The 17003-nt window shown below is 44.7% G+C and overlaps 1 protein-coding gene across 1 annotated transcript in view; it reads left to right on the top strand.

Moving 5' to 3' along the window:
- Positions 1 to 17003, top strand: part of Gk5 (glycerol kinase 5) — a 63731-nt gene that overhangs the window by 3126 nt on the left and 43602 nt on the right. Inside the window, exons 2-3 of the mRNA XM_021207428.2 lie at positions 7523 to 7616; positions 11907 to 11982. Coding sequence (XP_021063087.1) covers positions 7523 to 7616; positions 11907 to 11982 — 170 coding nt within the window. The remainder of the gene's footprint in view (positions 1 to 7522; positions 7617 to 11906; positions 11983 to 17003) is intronic.

Consider the following 17003-nt stretch of genomic DNA (forward strand, 5'->3'; position numbering starts at 1 on the left):
CTCTCTCTCTCTCTCTCTCTCTCTCTCTCTCTCTCTCTCTCACACACACACACACACACACACACACACACAAGATTCTGCACGTTACATCCTCAACCTCAGTAACTTTAATCCCTCCACCCTCATTGTGCCATTGAGATGTAAGGGCACTTGCCGCCAAGCCTGGTGACCTGAAATCAGTTCCTGGGACCCACGTGCTTGAAGGAGAGACCTGACTCATCCAGGCTGACCTCTGACCTTCTTACAAGCTCTGTGCCAGGTATCCACACACACAAAATACTAAAACAGTCTTTATCGTGGACAGTTAAATGTTATTGTTAAGTGTTAGAACTCGTGGCCCATACTGGAAGCCCTCCCATCGTGTATTGATATTTGGTTTTGGAAACTGGAGAAAACTTATCGTGTTCTTTCCCAGAAGGACGTCGTGCTTCTGTGCAAACCATAAAATGTGATGGTTGGAAGAACAGGATAGAAAGTCCCATCACAGAGGGCCCCAGGCCTCCAGCATTGGCAAGCTGTGTTCACTCTTGAAAAACACAGGCTCTGGCTTTTAATCCACTGAAGATGTTTTCTTCTTGACTTTCACTGTTTTCTTCTGTTTTGGCATAGTCCTCTTCTGTTGGGGGCACGGTTCTCACGTTACGTGGTTAGGGTTTCCAGTGGTTTAGACTTGTTCCCAGGGCTTAACTGTTAGACTCTTAGCCAGCCAGGGTGGTGCTTCCTGGAGCTATAGAGTCTGTAAGAGGTGGGTCCTAGGGAGAAATCCTTAGGGGATTAGGGTGCTTGCTTGTTTTGCACAAAAGAGAGATGGTAACTGCAGGAACACCCCCTTCCCGAGCTCTGCTTCCTGTCTCTTCCTCCTCCTTTCCCTCCTCCCTTCTGCTTTCTCTTCTTCCTCCTTCCTCATTCCCCCTCCCTCTCCTTCCTCCCTCCACCTCTTCCCTCCTCCAGTCCCTGTCTGCTCATCCTCTACCCCCACCCCCGCCCCGCTCCTCCACTTCTTGTGACTTCAAACTCTTGGCAATACTCCTGTCCAAGACTCCCAAGTGTTCGGATCATAGAGGTGGGCCACCATGCATGGCTATTTCTTCTTGTGTGGTTCTGGGCACATAATGTTTCCTTCTACCACAATAGGATGCAGCCAAGGGAGCCCTTGCTGAACTAAGGGGCTGGGGCCGGGGTAGGTACTGTGATTTTGAACTATCAACCTCCAAAACTGAACTATAAAAACCTCTGCTGTGAGCTGGAAAGATGACTCAGTGGTTAAGAGCACTGGCTGCTCTTCCAAAGGTCCAGAGTTCAATTCCCAGAAACAACATGGTGGCTCACAACCATCTGTAATGTCATCTGATGCCCTCTTCTGGCATGCAGGTATACATGCAGATAGAGCACTCACATAAAATAAATAAAGATCTTTAAAAAAAGAAAGAAAGAAAGAAAAGAAAAGAAAAGAAAAGAAAAGAAAAGAAAAGAAAAGAAAAGAAAAGAAAAGAAAAGAAAAGAAAAGAAAAACAAAACTGGGGAAAACGGACATGGCATGCGCTGTCCAGCACTGTAGGTGACATAATCCTGAAGTCCCACCATTAGGTCTAATGGCTTGGAGGTTTAAAGGAAGGATACCCACATGAAGTTGTTTTGAGAGAGAGAAATTATTTGTTGCAGTTGAAACATTCTAGCATAATTAGAAAAGCCTGGCTGGGCGTGGTGGCTCACGCCTTTAATCCCAGCACTCGGGAGGCAGAGGCAGGCGGATTTCTGAGTTCAAGGCCAGCCTGGTCTACAAAGTGAGGTCCAGGACAGCCAGGGCCCCCCAGAAAAACCCTGTCCCAAAAAACCAAAAAAAAAAAAAAAAAAAAAAAAAGCCTGGCAAATTGTTTGGTGGAAGGGGAGTAGATTTTGTTAAACCTGCTTCCTAGGGGCACACAGGAGGCTAGCAGACCGCCATCCCCCATCACCTTGTCACACACCCAGCTTTTTAGGTCTCATCTTGACCTCTTCTTCCATGTTGGACAGTTTCTTCAAATGGTGGGCTTCCTGCTCATCTCTCAGTATCTAAAGCACTGTTCTCTGGCTGGTATTTGTAAGATCAGCCTCCAGAGAGTGAACCTAGCACCTGCCGCCGGTTACGGAGAAGCAGCGGTGTGGTAAGGGGCTTCAGGGACCCTTTCGGAGACTGACCCCTTTCCAGGGCTCGGCCAGCCTAGAACTTCCGCTCTCTGACGTGGGCTCTTCTCAGAGTTTGAGTGACTAGCGCACACCCCCTTCATCTCTGCAGTGCCTGTAAAGTCGGAGGCACTCACAGATGCTGAGGGGAAGAAATCGGGGAGACACCTTCAGTGGGCGCTCCTTTCTGAGGAGAGGTAATCTGACTGGGTCTCATAGAGCATTGTAAGGAAGTGAAGTGGGGTGAAGGGGATGAACTAACCCACGCGGGGCATTGTCTTCTGTGCAGAGCTTTCCCACCTGCCCGTTCTTAGTTCACATTAACAACATTTGTTAAATCCACTCTGATCCTGTTTCTTCTCTTCTCTTTGTTCTCATTCTGGTGCCTTCGTTTTGAAATAGGGTCTGTTTGTAATCCAAGCTGCCCGGGAACTCAAAACAGACCTCCTGAGTGCAGGGATGACAGACAGCTGTGTGGCCCATACCTGCTTATCTTTATTTTTGTTGTTTTTCTTTTATCGGAGTCTTGAAAAGTATCGGGGATAAATATATTTGTTTAAGCCATCAGTTAAATTTTAATCTGTAGGCTCTTAAAACATTTTCAAAGTTAATTTTAAGATTTTCATTTATGTGTCTGTATCCTTGTGTGTGAGAATGTACGGCCCATGCACGCCAGTGCCCGCAGAGTCTAGAAGAGGGCCCAGTCTAGAAGAGGGCCTGAGATTCACAGGAGTTGGGGTTGAAGATGGCTGTGTGCCGCCTGATGTGGGTTCTGGGAACATGAGTCTTAGTACCTTTAGGAGTCTAACCTAAAAACTCCTTCATACACTGTGACCTTATTGGCTTCCCACCAGTACCTCACTGAGTGTAACCACCTGTCTCTTCTCCGTTATATAGTTTTGTCTTCTGAAGACGATCATATAAAAGCTGAGTGAGGGGCTGGCTTATAGCTTAGAGGATATTGTGCTTGCCATACAAGCATGAGAACCGGAGTTTGGAACTCCAGCACCTATGTTTATATTGGGTGGGCATGACAGCCCACCCATGATCCCAGTGCTTAGATGGGGAAGAGGGAGGGTCCTGCCACTAACTGCCTAGCTAGACTAGCCAAGTAGACAACACGCCCCAGATCCAAGTAGGAGACTCTCCCTCGATGGCCTTCTTGCATAATTAGTGTTAACCGCCCACCTCACAGGATATAGGATCATCCAAGAAAGTGCCTCTGGCCCTGGCCCTGGCCTTGAGGGGTTATCTTGATTAGGTTAAAGGTTGCGGAAGCGCGATCTTAGATCTTAACTAGATGGGACCGTTCCCTGTCAGGGGATCCTGGCCTGTTCACCATGGGGAGTGTAAGCAGAACGTTGATCTCTGTGATCCTGAGTGTGGGTGCAGTGTGACCACCTGTTGGAAGCTCCAGCCACCTTGGCTTGTCCCGCATCATGAACCGTGCCCTTGAACTGGGGGCCAGAAGAAACCCTTTATCTTTTAAGTTGCCTTAAATTTAGAGAAGGGGGGCCGGGCGTGGTGGTACACGCCTTTAATCCCAGCACTCGGGAGACGGAGACAGGCGGATTTCTGAGTTTGAGGCCAGCCTGGTCTACAGAGTGAGTTCCAGGACAGTCAAGGCTACACAGAGAAACCCTGTCTTGAAAAAAAAAAATTTTAGAGAAGGGAAGCAGACAGCTCCTGTGTAGCTGGTGACCCTTCTGTTGGCTTTTATCAGGGCATTTTATCATAGCGAGAGGCGAAGGAGGAAGGATCTACATGTGCACACATGTGAGAATACACATGTGCACACGTGTGCACCTGCACACAAGTTGGACATGACAGTGGATGCTTTAACCACGGAAACTGAAGCAGGAGGGACAACACGAGGTGTTACTCTGTAGCCTGCCACCGTTGCAATGTGCCACGGTAAATATTTCTTTCTTTGGGGATTAAAAGGAAAGAGAACAACGGAGAAAGAAATGTCCTATCTATACAATAAGGCCTGTCAGGGCCGCGCTATGCAGCTGATAGCCTTTTGAGATTTGTTCAGGCTGTGTATCCACCGCTCATTCCTGGTTTGAGTGTTTGTTTTCTGTCTGCTCCTGGGGACTGCACCAGGGCCTTGCACTTGCTAGACAAATGTTCTGTTGCTGAGCTGAACCTCAAGCCCACCTTATCCTGATAGTAATCCATCATGCATGTGCACCACATTCATTCTCCTGTGGAGGTACATATAGATTGTTTCCAGTGCCTGGAAGTTATGAATAGACAGTGGAGCATGTGTTCTCAGTTCTCTGGGGTAAATACTCAGGAGTGGGTGTGTTGGGGCATGTGGTAGATAAGTGTTGTCTTAGTTAGGGTTTTACTGCTGTGAACAGACACCATGATCAAGGCAAGTCTTATAAAAAACAACATTTAATTGGGGCTGGCTTACAGGTTCAGAGGTTTAGTCCATTATCATCCAAGTGGGAGCATGGCAGTATCCAGGCAGGCATGGCACAGGGAGAGCTGAGAGTTCTATGTCTTCATCCAAAGGCTGCTAGTGGAAGACTCATTTCCCGGCAGCTAGGGCGAGGATCTTAAGCCCACACCCACAGTGACACACCTACTCCAACCAGGTCACACCTATTCCAACAAGGCCACACCTCCAAATGGTGCCACTCCCTGGCCCAAGAATATACAAACCATCTCAAGTGTTTATCTTTTTAAAGACATAGACTCGTCACGTAGCCCTGACTGACCTAGAACTCACTCTGTAGACCAGGCTGCCCCCACAGAGATCCTCCTAACTCTGCTTTCTGAGTGCTAGGATTAAAGGTGCCATTATGCCTGGAAAAGAATGTATATCTTAGTAAGAATTTGCTGAGCAAGGGCTGTGGGCACACACCTATAATCCTATACTTGGATTCTCCTGCTGAGGCAGGAGAATTCAACATCATCTTAGGTTAAGCAGAGAGTTTGGGCCCAGCCTGACCTATGTATAAGACCCTGTCTCAAAACAGGTCAAAGCACATCACACCACCACCATCATCCACCCCACGCCCCAAGCCCAGTCCTTTTCTTGATCGGCTGTACCATTATACATTCTTACTAGCAGTTCATGGAGACCCAGTCGTTCTGCCTATCCATCAGTATATGTAACTTTGGCTTATGTGTTTATTCATATTTGCTATTATTATTATTTATGTGTGAGTGTTGGCTGAGTGCCATAGTGCTCATGTGGATGCCAGAGAGGCAGCTTCATGACTTTAGTTCTCTTTCTACTTTTATGTGAGTTCTGGGAATGGGGCTCAGGCACCTTCTGCTGAGCCGCCTGACCAGTGACCAGTTTATTATTATTATTACCTGTACTTATTTACAATTAGTGGTAACACATAGGTCTTGTTTTTTGTGTGGGTCTTTTACCTGCATGTATCTGTGCACCATATGTGTGCAGTGCCCACGGGGATCAGAAGGGTGGATGTTAGATCCCCTGGAACTGGAAGATGGATGGGAGCTACCATGTGGCTTCTGGGAATTGAGTCCAGGTCAACTGTGTAGCTAGTGCTCTTAACTGCTGAACACCTCCAGTTTCTGGTTTCTTTCTTTTTCTTTATTTTGTTTGTTTGTTTATTATTTATTTAAAATTTTGGGGCAGGGCCTTCTTAGGAAACCCTGGCTGTCCTGTAACTCCCAGATGTAGACCAAGTTGGCTTTGAACTTACAGAGATCCTCCTGCCTCTGTCTCCCCAGTGCTGGGATTGAAGACATGCACCACCACAATTTGCATCCTTCTGACGCCTGCCGGGTTCTAACGTCTCTGTGTTCATATTTACCATCTGTCTCTTTTTTCTTGCTTGGGAAATGCTTGTTTTGCTGCTTTGCGCGTCTTTTCTATTTACTTTTGGTTTTGTTTTGTGCATTTTTAAGTTGGGCTGTTCATTTGCTTGTTGTGCTTTCTTTATATATTCCGAATTTAGGTCTTGTGCTGGGTAGCCATATGCGGCTGTTTTCTACTAATGAAATAGCACTTTATAATTTAATTCTTTTCTTTCTTCCCTCCCCCTCCCTTCCTCTCTTCTTTCCTTCCCCTTCCTTCTCTCCCTCGCCTCTTTTCCTTTCCCTTCCCTCCTCTGATTTTATGACACAGGACAGTCTTGAACTATCCTTGTCGTTGGGAATCTTCCTGCTTCTGCCTTCCCATTACTAAGATGGCCTTTGCTCCTCCCATGCCAGGGACACTCATTTTCTTTTGTTTGTCTGTTTGTTCGGTCATGAATTCGTTTCCTTGGTGTTTTTTTTTTTTTTTTTTTTTTTTTTTTAAGGAAAGATCCTCCTGTGTAGTCCAGGCTGGTCTACAGCTCTTGATCCTTGTGCCTCCGCCTCCTGCCTGCTGGGATCACACGTGTGTGGCACTGCTTGGCTCTAGTTCTAGACTTCACATATGTGCTTGTGTGTGCACCATCAAGTGGCCAGGCAGGGAACTGGGCAGTGATCTGTCCCTTTATTCTCCTGTGTCTTTAGTTTGCTCTTCAGGGACACATCCCGACCTGTGCAGCTTCTGTGTGAACCCAGGATTAATCCACAACCTCCTGAGCGATAGTCCTCCCTTGTCGTCTTTTTTGTTTTGTTTTTTGTTTTTTGTTTTTTGTTTTTTTTTTCAAGACAGGGTTTCTCTGTGTAGCCTTGGCTGTCCTGGAACTCAAAAACCCCCCTGCCTCTGCCTCCCGAGTGCTGGGATTAAAGGCTTGCGCCNCCATGCCCAGCTTTTTTTTTTTTTTTTTTTTTTTTAATTGCTGTTAATTTTGAGACAGGGGTTTGCTGTATAGCCCAGGCTGGCCTGGAACTCACAATGTAGCTGAGACTGTGGTAGCTCTCCTGCTCTTTCGGCTTCTGGGGTGCTGCCATAGCTGTGCGCTATATTGTTTGTTTGTTTGTTTGTTTGTTTGTTTTACACAATTATGTTTTGTTTGGTTTTTTGAGACCTGGTTTCTCTGTGTAGCCCCTAGCTGTCTTGGAACTTTCTCTGAAGATCAGGGTGGCCTCAAACTCACAGAAATCTGCCCACCTCTGCCCCCTACCCCCAAGTGCTGGGATTAAAGGCAGGTGCCACCAATTACAAAACATCTTTATTGTAGAAGAAATGAAAAGCTAAAATAAAATGTAAGCTCTCTATAGAAATATGAATGCTGCTGTGTTGGTAGATACCTTATTATTTCAACATTTCAGGGTCGGGTGGGGAATGAACCCACAGTTTTGTACATACCCGGCTCTCTTTTCAAACAGTAAGGATTAATTACATACAATCATGTTACTTATTTTAACCAGTAGTTTAAGATGCAAGTATGATCAGCTTTATGCCATTCTCACTAAATCTTGTTTTCATGACTAGGTAGAAAATGTTTACCCTCAACCTGGCTGGGTTGAAATCGATCCTGAATCTCTCTGGGCTCAGTTTGTTGCCGTAATAAAAGATGCTGTCAAAGGTAATGGGGTTTACAAAGAGACTGTCGTCTACAGTGGACTTCTTCCTGATGAGCTTTCCTCAGATTTTGAGGATTGCTAAATTTATAATACATACACAAAATGTATATAAATGTATGTAATATATATGATCTTTTATATATCATACATATCACTCATCATATATATGATATATAGAAATATATATTTGTAAATATAAATAAATAATAGATACATAAACATATTTTTAAATGTCACACATCAATTGTATTTGAGATCAGTTCAAGCTGCTTAGGAGATTCTGCCTTAAAAAAAGAAAAATAAGAGGGTCGAGTTATTAAGAGCACTTGCTGTCACTTTAGAGAATCCAATCTGGCTTCCATGCACCGACATCTACTGGCTTACCACAGCTTGTACCTCCAGCTTCAGGGATCCAGTGCCTTCTTCTAGCCTCTGCAGGTGACACATAAGTACATTATTATTTTTTGTTTTGTTTTGTTTTTTGAGACAGGGTCTCAGTATGTAACTCTGTTGTCATGGAACTCACTCTGTAGACCAGACTGGCTTAGAACTAAGAGATCCGCCTGCCTCTGCCTCATGAGTGCTGGGATTAAAGGTATAAGCCACCACTGCCCGCGCCTCTTATTTTTTAAGTAGGAAAAAAAAAAACAAAAAAAAAAAAACGCTGGTTTTAGTGTAATAAGAAAATTGCAGATTTAGGGGAGGGGACTGGGTTGCTCTTCCCTTTTGTTTTTTTAGATTTTACTATTTCAGAATTTCTTTTATGAATTATAAGAATAAAGAGTTGATGGATAGTTGAGAGATAGAAAATATGCTTGGCACAGTGCCCTGCTTGCAGTCTTCAGGGTTTGTTTGTTTGTTTGTTTGCCTGTTTCTTTTGTTTGTTTGTTTTTTAAGCCAAAGACTGTACCGTGAACATGTGTCTATTCCTCAGAGTTTGGGTTGTTAGTAATGTTACTGAACACTCTGACCAAAAGCAACTTGGGAAGAAAGAGTTCTTTCATCTTGCAGCTTAGACCGGCAGTCTAAGGTCTGTCATCATTCACGGACGTCAGGGCAGGAACTCCAGGCAGGAACTGGAGCAGAGGCTGTGGAGAAGTGCCGCTTACTGGCTTGTTTCCGCTGGCTTGTTCTTCTTGCCTTAAACACCCAGCCCCGCTGCCCAGGCATAGCATTACCACAGAGGACTGGACCCTTCCTCATGAGTCATTAATCAAGGAAATATCCCCGCAGGCTTGTCTACTGACAAATCTGATGGAGGCATTTTCTCAGTTGAGAGGCTTTCTTAGGTGACGATAACTTGAGTTAAAATCAACAAACTAACCAGTGCAATAGAGAAGCACGGTTTTGCTCTGTTTGTGATTCTCAGCAAACTTCCCCAGTTGTGCCTAAATACTACAAGATGAACTCATAGGAAAGGGACACTTCCTGTGTGACTAAGAATCCTCAGGAAATATACATTAAAACCACTTCCAGAAAGGCAGTGGTGGGGCACGCCTTTAATCCCAGCTACCCCGGAGGCAGAAGCAGGTGGGTTCCTAAGAGTTTGAGGCCAGCCTGGTCTACAGAGGGAGTTTCAGGACAGCCAAGGCTACACAGAGAAATCCTGTCTTGAAAAAACAAAAAAGCAAAAAACAAAACAAAAACAAAGAGACCAAACCCTACTTCCCAGGAAGATAATTTTATTTTCAATCTAGAATCTGAGCTCATGCGACATTTATATAACTGCCAATCTGTCTGTCCATCTAGAGCTTGTTCTTTTTGAGATTGATAGTTAAATTAAAAAAAAAATTAAAGATTTATTTATTTATTTTATGTATATGAGAACACTGTCACTGTTTTCAGACACACCAGAAGTGGGTGTCAGATGCCATTAAAGGTGGTTGTCAGCCACCATGTGGTTGCTGGGAATTGAACTCAGGACCTCTGGAAGAGCAGTCAGTGCTCTTAACCACTGAGCCATCTCTCCAGTCCCCTTAAAATTTTTTTTTAAAGATTTCTTTATTTTTCTTTTCTTTACATACCTTCCTGTATATCTGTCCACCCTGGCTGTGCCTGGTGCTTGTGGAAGCCAGAAGAGGGCAGCACTTTCCGTGGTACTGAAGTCAGAGATTCCAGCTTGTAAGCCTCTGTGTGGGTGCTGGGAATTGACCTCCGGTCCTCTGAAGAACGAACAGCTGTGTTGCTAACCACTGAGCCATCTCTCCAGCTCCTTTTTATCGACCGTTTTCAAAAGTACAGCCCAGCTCAATAGACTGCTTCTTATTTTGGGTTGTCTTATTCCTCCTGATTAGAGTTAGCTTAGACATTTTTTTTTTTTTTTTGGAAGAAATACCAGTCTAGGAGGTGACACATTTTTCTCTGTCCTCATATGAATTGATTTAAAAGAATATTACAGGCTGAGGGTGGGGACATACCATGGGATGCCAGCACTCCTGAGGCTAAGACAGGAAAACTGGGGCCAGCTTGCGTTGCATTAATGAAACCTAATTGCAAAGAAAAGAAGAACATTTTAAGAACACACATTTCCAACTCAGGAGGCAGAGGCAGATAGATCTCTGTGGCTTCAAGGCCATCCTGGTCTACATCATTATTCCAGGTCAGCCAGGGCTACATAGTGAGATCTAGTCTCAAAACTAAACAAAACCCAAAAAACCACATTTCTTTATTTTGGGAAATTTGGTTGAAAAAGCTGATGCTTTGGTCTTGCGATATACTTATTGATATACTTGCTTATTGATATACTTATTGATACACTGTGTTTGCCTGGCATGCTTGAGGCCCTGGGCCCTATTCCCAGTAACACGAAAGAAAAACAGAAATTGAAAAACTGCTCTGTGGGTAAAAGCACATGCCACGTGGAAGCCTAGTGACCTGAGTTTGATCCCTGGGACCCCTGAGAAGGTTGAAGGAGAGAACTGAATGCACATATGTACCGTGTGTTCCCGACCCCACCTCCAATCATATAACCCCCCCCAACACAGCGACAACAGCTTAGTGGGTAAGGATGCTTCCTACTCTTCCAGAGGACCCGAGTTCGGTTCATAGCACCCATGTTGGGTGGCTTAAGACTCAAGGCCTGAGGGTGCCAGATCCCTCTCTGGCCTCCTCAGGTACCTGCTCACATGTGGTGTGTACACACACACACATACACACACACAGAAAAATAAAAAATAAAACTTTAACAACCAAACCTCTTTTTTTTAAAAAAAAGATTTATTTATTTATTATATGTAAGTACACTGTAGCTGACTTCAGACACTCCAGAAGAGGGGCATCAGATCTTGTTATGGATGGTTGTGAGCCACCATATGGTTGCTGGGATTTGAACTCAGGACCTTTGGAAGAGCAGTCGGTGCTCTTACCCGCTGAGCCATCTCACCAGCCCCCACAACCAAACCTCTTAATATCAGCTTAGTGGAGGGCCCATGCCTTTCCTTCCAACAGTCAGGCTGGTGGAGCAAGAGGATTGCTAAAGGGCTAAATGAGATCAGGGCTAGCCTGGGCTACAGAGTGAGCATTATCTCAGAAAAGCAAAACAAACAAAATACAAGCTCATGCTTTTATTTCTATACTTAACATCTGTTTGTGTTGAAAAATATGATCTCACTGGGCGTGGTGGCGCACGCCTTTAATCCCAGCACTCAGGAGGCAGAGGCAGGTGGATTTCTGAGTTCGAGGCCAGCCTGGTCTACAGTGAGTTCCAGGACAGCCAGGGCTACACAGAGAAACCCTGTCTCAAAAAAAAAAAAAATGATCTCAAATTCAATCATTATACTAATTTCTGTGGAGATTTTAATTCACCATCACCAGGCAGCTTCTATTATAATTGGTTATTGGCTAAGTTAAGATCTAGTTTTTAGTATTATCAGGAAAAAAATTAGTGTGATTGATATTTGGGGATTTTTAAAATTTGTTTTCTTTTTAATTATTTATTTTTATCTTATTTTATTGGCGTTGGTGATTTGCCTGCATGTGTGGAGGCTGTTGGATCTCCTGCAAACTGGAGTTACAGGGAGTTGTAAGCTGCCTTGTGGGTACTAGAAACTGAACCCAGGTCCTCTGGAAGAACAGCCAGTGCTTTTTACTGCTGAGCCGTCTCTCTAGCCCCACCCCATTTTAAGTTTTAAAAGGGCAATTTTTGTTATTATGGTATTTTTTTAAATATATATAATGCAAAATTATCTTAGTTCTGTTAACAGGACTCAGACATCCTTGCCAGATTCTATGCTGTGTTTATACAGTTAAACGTCACTGGGTTTTAAACATGTCTTATCTGTCTTTACTTTCAGCTGCGGGGGTGCAGATGAATCAAATTGTCGGTCTTGGCATATCAACGCAGAGAGCCACTTTCATTACATGGAACAAGTAAGTGTTTTGTGTGGACTACACTGCCTCAGGGGTTGGCAGCTGGGGGAACCTGTCTGGGGAGTTTTCAGTTTGTGAAAGGAGGACAGTTGTGTTTGGCTAAGAGAGATTTAAATGGGTCTCCTTTTAGCTCATATATATATATATATATATATATATATATATATATATATATACTTTGCTCATCATCTGTGCTTAAAATAATAAGAAGCCAGGCATAGCTCCCACTTCAATAGTATGCATAGTGCAATTAAAACCACACAGTAGGGCTGGAGAAATGGCTCAGAGGTTTAAGAGCACCATCGGTTCTTCCAGAAGTCCTGAGTTCAATTCCCAGCAACTATACAGTGGCCCATACCCATACCCATCCAAAATGAGATCTGGTGCCCTCTTCTGGGCTGCAGGCATTCATGCAGCCAGAATGCTGTATACATAAAAATAGCCAAATATGTAACATTCAGGGAGAGATTTATCCTTTATAAAAAAATATTATACATATGTGTATATGTGTATATATATGTATAATATTTATATATATAATTTATATATAATATATTTTATTATATATATATACTGAGCTGTCTTCAGACATATCCGAAGAGGGCATCAGATCCCCTTTCCAGATGGTTGTGAGCTACCATGTGGTTGCTGGGAATTGAACTCAGGATCTCTGGAAGAGCAGTCAGTACTCTTAACCGCTGAGCCATCTCTCCAGCCCAAGAGATTTATCTTTAAAAAAAACAAAAATCAATCAAACAAACAAACAAACAAAACCACAGGGACGGAGACAACAGAGTGGTGTACAGCTATAGTTCCAGCATGTGGGAAGCTGAGGCAGGAGGATTGTTTGAGCAGAGTCTGAGGGCAGCCTGGGCAACACAGTGAGTTCCCATTTCAAAAGAAAACTTGAAATAACAATGAGAGATGACTGTTCCCTATCTCGTCTTGTGGGAACAGGAAGGTCTCAGAAACTTGCCTTACACTTAAAGAGTCAGGGGTCCTAACATGTCAGAACACAGCACAGAGTAGGATTTATGTTCTCAGGCTTGCTCGTATTAGTGTGTATCTTTTAGCATCTGAGTGTATGTGTGTGCTGTAGACAGTCGCAGCACCGCTGTAGCTGCCAAGCTGATCGCCTTTGCTCTTCCAACTTCCATTATCTGGACTAGAGACCAGGGAGGAAACAGAAGCTTAGAGATGAATAGGTTGGGGGACTGGAGAGATGGCACAGTGGTTAAGAGCACTAGCTGTTTGTCCCGAAGATCTGAGTTCCATTCCTAGTAACCTCATGGTAGCTTACAGCTGTCTATAGTGAGATCTGATGCCCTTTCTGATATATAGGCATACGTGTAGGCAGAACACTGTATACATGCTACAGAAATAAATTGAGCATTTGTGAAAATAAAAAAAAAGAAAGAAATTAGTAGGTTGTTTAAGGTCCCTCAGGGACTAGAGCCGGGATTCCAAACTATCTTTTTGTTATTTGTTCGTACCCCCACCCCACCCCCTTTCTTTTCAGTGCTGAAGATTGAACCAGGGCCTCAAGGGACAAGGCCAGGGCTCTTCCATCGAGCAGCACCTCAGCCCCAAATCATTTTGTTTTCTGAGTTTTTTTTTTCTTTCCTGTTTGTTTTTGTTTTTAACCGTGGAGCCTGCTGTTTTTAATTACTCCCATCTTGCCTTCAACGTGTGGGTCTTTTCACCATGACTTTTAAAATTAATAAGGAGCTGGACATTGTGGTAGCACGCACCCACTGTCCCATCCCTCGGAGACTGAGTCTGGAGGATTGCTTAAGTCCAAGACCAGCCTCGCTTCGTAGAGAGAGGCATCAGAATAAAAACAGAAACAAAATTGTACAATTGTTTTTCAACCAAAGCTCTGGTCTCTGTAGGACATTTTGAGCTTGGGCAGTCGGGTGACAGGGTGACGAGAAGACTTAAGCCTGCAAATCGAATCAGGGTGAATCCCCAAAGATAGGGCTTTTCATTCTGTATTAGGCAGGGGGAAGAAATGTGGCCAGGTTTGGTGGCTCACACCTGGAACCCCAGCACTCAGATGGCTGAGGCGGGAAGATTGCTGCCAGTGCAGTTCATGGCTAGCCCGGGCTGTACAGTAAAACCTTGCCCCAGAAACAAATTAACAATACCCATAAAATACTGAATGAGTCCAAGTGAGCCAGTGGCACCTTGCCCTTTGCAGGACGGGGGATGTTTTGTGTATTGTAGATGCCCCACCCCTCAGGATGAGCCCAAATGTCTCCGGACGCTGTAGAATGGTTCTCCCTTGAGAATCCCCAGCAGAAGCCTCCAGGAGTAGCCGTGTTCTCTGGAAGAGACTGTGGAAGAAGAGAAGCAGCCAGGCCACGGTTTTGCCCTGAGGTTTTCTTCTCTCCCAGATTTAAAGAGATTCAGGGCGGGAGGAAGGCTGGCAAAATGATACCCGGGCAGATGTGAGAAGTCTGTGCTCGGGAGGTGGAGGCTGGAGGGGGTTCCCAGGGGAGGAACCTGGCTGGTGATGTCCATATTGGTCAGAGTTGGAGGTGAGGTCATTGGTCCCCTAGTTTGCTTTTGTGTCATCCACAGCAGGAAGGACAAGTATTAGACAATAGTTTTTAATGTGACAGTGGGAATTTTAGAAAAAGCAGGTCAGGTTCTGAGATAGTTTAGGTACTGTACTGGTGTTTAGCAGTAAAATAGTTTATTGTGAGTTTGTTTTCTTGACTTATCTTTCTTTTTTTTTTCTGTCTTGAAATCTTTATATTTTATGAATTTTGGAAAGCCTTTTTGGCAGCAGAATCTAAAACATAGACAAGTTTTGCAGAAATGCGTATGGCCCTATCCTTGTTTGATGGTGAAATGAAGGAGTCGTCTTCTGCTCGCTGTGCTGTGTCATGGTGGCAATGGCCACCTAGTCCCCATAAATTCCAAAGACTGTGCCAGGACTGCTGGATGGTGCAGAGTGAGCAGGTTCCACTGAGAGAGAGGCAGAGCAGAGCCTGTGCACTAGTCATGGTTTGTTTTAGTATATTCAGCACCCCACATTCTGTGTATGTGTGTGTGCTCAAACAACTCGCATGCACACTCAAGCAAGAACGCATGTGAAGCCAGGCGTGGTGGCGCACGCCTTTAATCCCAGCACTCGGGAGGCAGAGGCAGGCGGATTTCTGAGTTCGAGGCCAGCCTGGTCTACAAAGTGAGTTCCAGGACAGCCAGGGCTATACAGAGAGACCCTGTCTCGAAAAANNAAAAAAAAAAAAAAAAAAAAAAAAGAAGAAGAGAAGAAGAAGAATGCATGTGAGATGTGAGCACACATGTATAGAGGCCAAATATCAAGAGTGGGAATCTTCTGTTGGCCTCCACCTTAGTTTTGAGTCAGGGTTTTTTGCTGAACCTGGAGCTGACCATTGGGCTAGACTGTCTGGCCAGTAAGACAGTGATCTTTGTGGCTTTGTACCCACTGGCCAGCTTCCCAGTGGGGTAGCTTTGTTTGAGATAAGCTTTCGTTAACTAGCCCAGCCTGCCCTTGGATTTGAGGTAATCCTCTTGCCTCCTGGACCCTCATATTGTGGGTCTGAGCCAGTACGTTGGGTTTTGCTTTTTCTGACCGTGGTGCAGCCCTGTCTTCACAGCCATAGAAACTGATTTTCTTCAAGAAGTTTCAACGTTTAAACTGGCCGGGCGTGGCAGCGCACGCCTTTAATCCCCGCACGTGGGCGGCAGAGGCAGGCGGATTTCAGTTTGAACTTTGTGCTTTCTCCTTGACTTCCCGCAGGCCCCCTCAAAGCCAGGAAGCTCGGCGTTGATGTTCTTCAGTCCTTCATGTTTCTTCCCTCTTCTTTTGAGCTAAACCCTCTTTTTTCTTCCTGTCTCATCCACGGCGCACTTAGCTTGCTTTCTGCGGTGATTATTCATAGTATTTCCTCCATTTTTTGCTGCTTTTGGAAACTCACCGCTTGTTTGTTTCTTCAGTCACTGAGTCTCTCGGGGAGATTTTGCCAGCCAACTCCAGATCAGGGTGTGTGCCAATTAGCAGTGTAAATATGAGTCATAAACTGGGAGGGATCACTCAGGAACGTCGAGCTTCTCAGGCACTGGGTTCTCCCTGCTGCTTTAGGAACTGAATATGAAGCTGATGTCACACCAGCCCTGGGGGATTTATATTCTCCATTGCAGGGTGTGTAAACTGCCGTCTCCCTAGCCAAGCAGAGCTTTTACTGAAGCATGTTTGTGTTAATGATTATTACTAATTGCTCTTGACACCAAGTATGGTAAGAGCCACAGAATAAAGTATCAGCAGGATTGAAGGCAGTTTGTTTATGATAATGCCATTCATGTTCCTTTCTGTTCTCTGCTTTAAAGGAGCTAAAACTGACCTAGTTCTATGCTAGACAAGGTTTGGAGTATATGCCTCTACTTAGGATCGACTTCTTGATTGTTGAGTTAGCCCCATTTTCATCTTGTGGCTTCCCCCCCCCCCCTTTAGCTGTGCAACCCTTCAGCTGCTGTGCTGTGCCTGCCTTAGAGCCTTTGAACACATAAGAGCCATTCTGTCAGAAGGCCTGTGGTTCCTTGGAGCCAATCCCATTGTCGTTTCTCACCACAGCCTTTCTTTCCTGCCCATAGGCAGGCTGTCCCTAATTGACCCCCTGTATTTCTCCTTCATGGGCCTTGTGCCCGTTGTCTGTAAGCCACGGAGTGATAATTTCTTTGAGTGTCATGGTAAAAGTATCCTCACCAGAACAATGATGCCTGTGCTCTGTTCGCTGCTCTGTCTCCGGCTTCTAGAACAATCCTTCATAAATGTTTGCCACGGAGGACTGAGCAGAGGTACGGGCTACTCAGGGGAATAGTACAGTGATAGCATTAGGAATGAAAGAGAGTTAAATTGACAGAGAGGAAGAACTGCTCAGAAAGAAGTTCTGGAGCATGCAATTAATTCACAGTTCAGGTTCAATCCCCAGCACTGTAAAATAGGGAGGAGGAGGGGGATGGAGGGAGGGAAAAAAGAGAGAAAGGGAAGA

The sequence above is a fragment of the Mus pahari genome, chromosome 10 (genome assembly GCF_900095145.1).
Source record: "Mus pahari chromosome 10, PAHARI_EIJ_v1.1, whole genome shotgun sequence".
NCBI classification, from domain to species: Eukaryota; Metazoa; Chordata; class Mammalia; order Rodentia; family Muridae; genus Mus; species Mus pahari.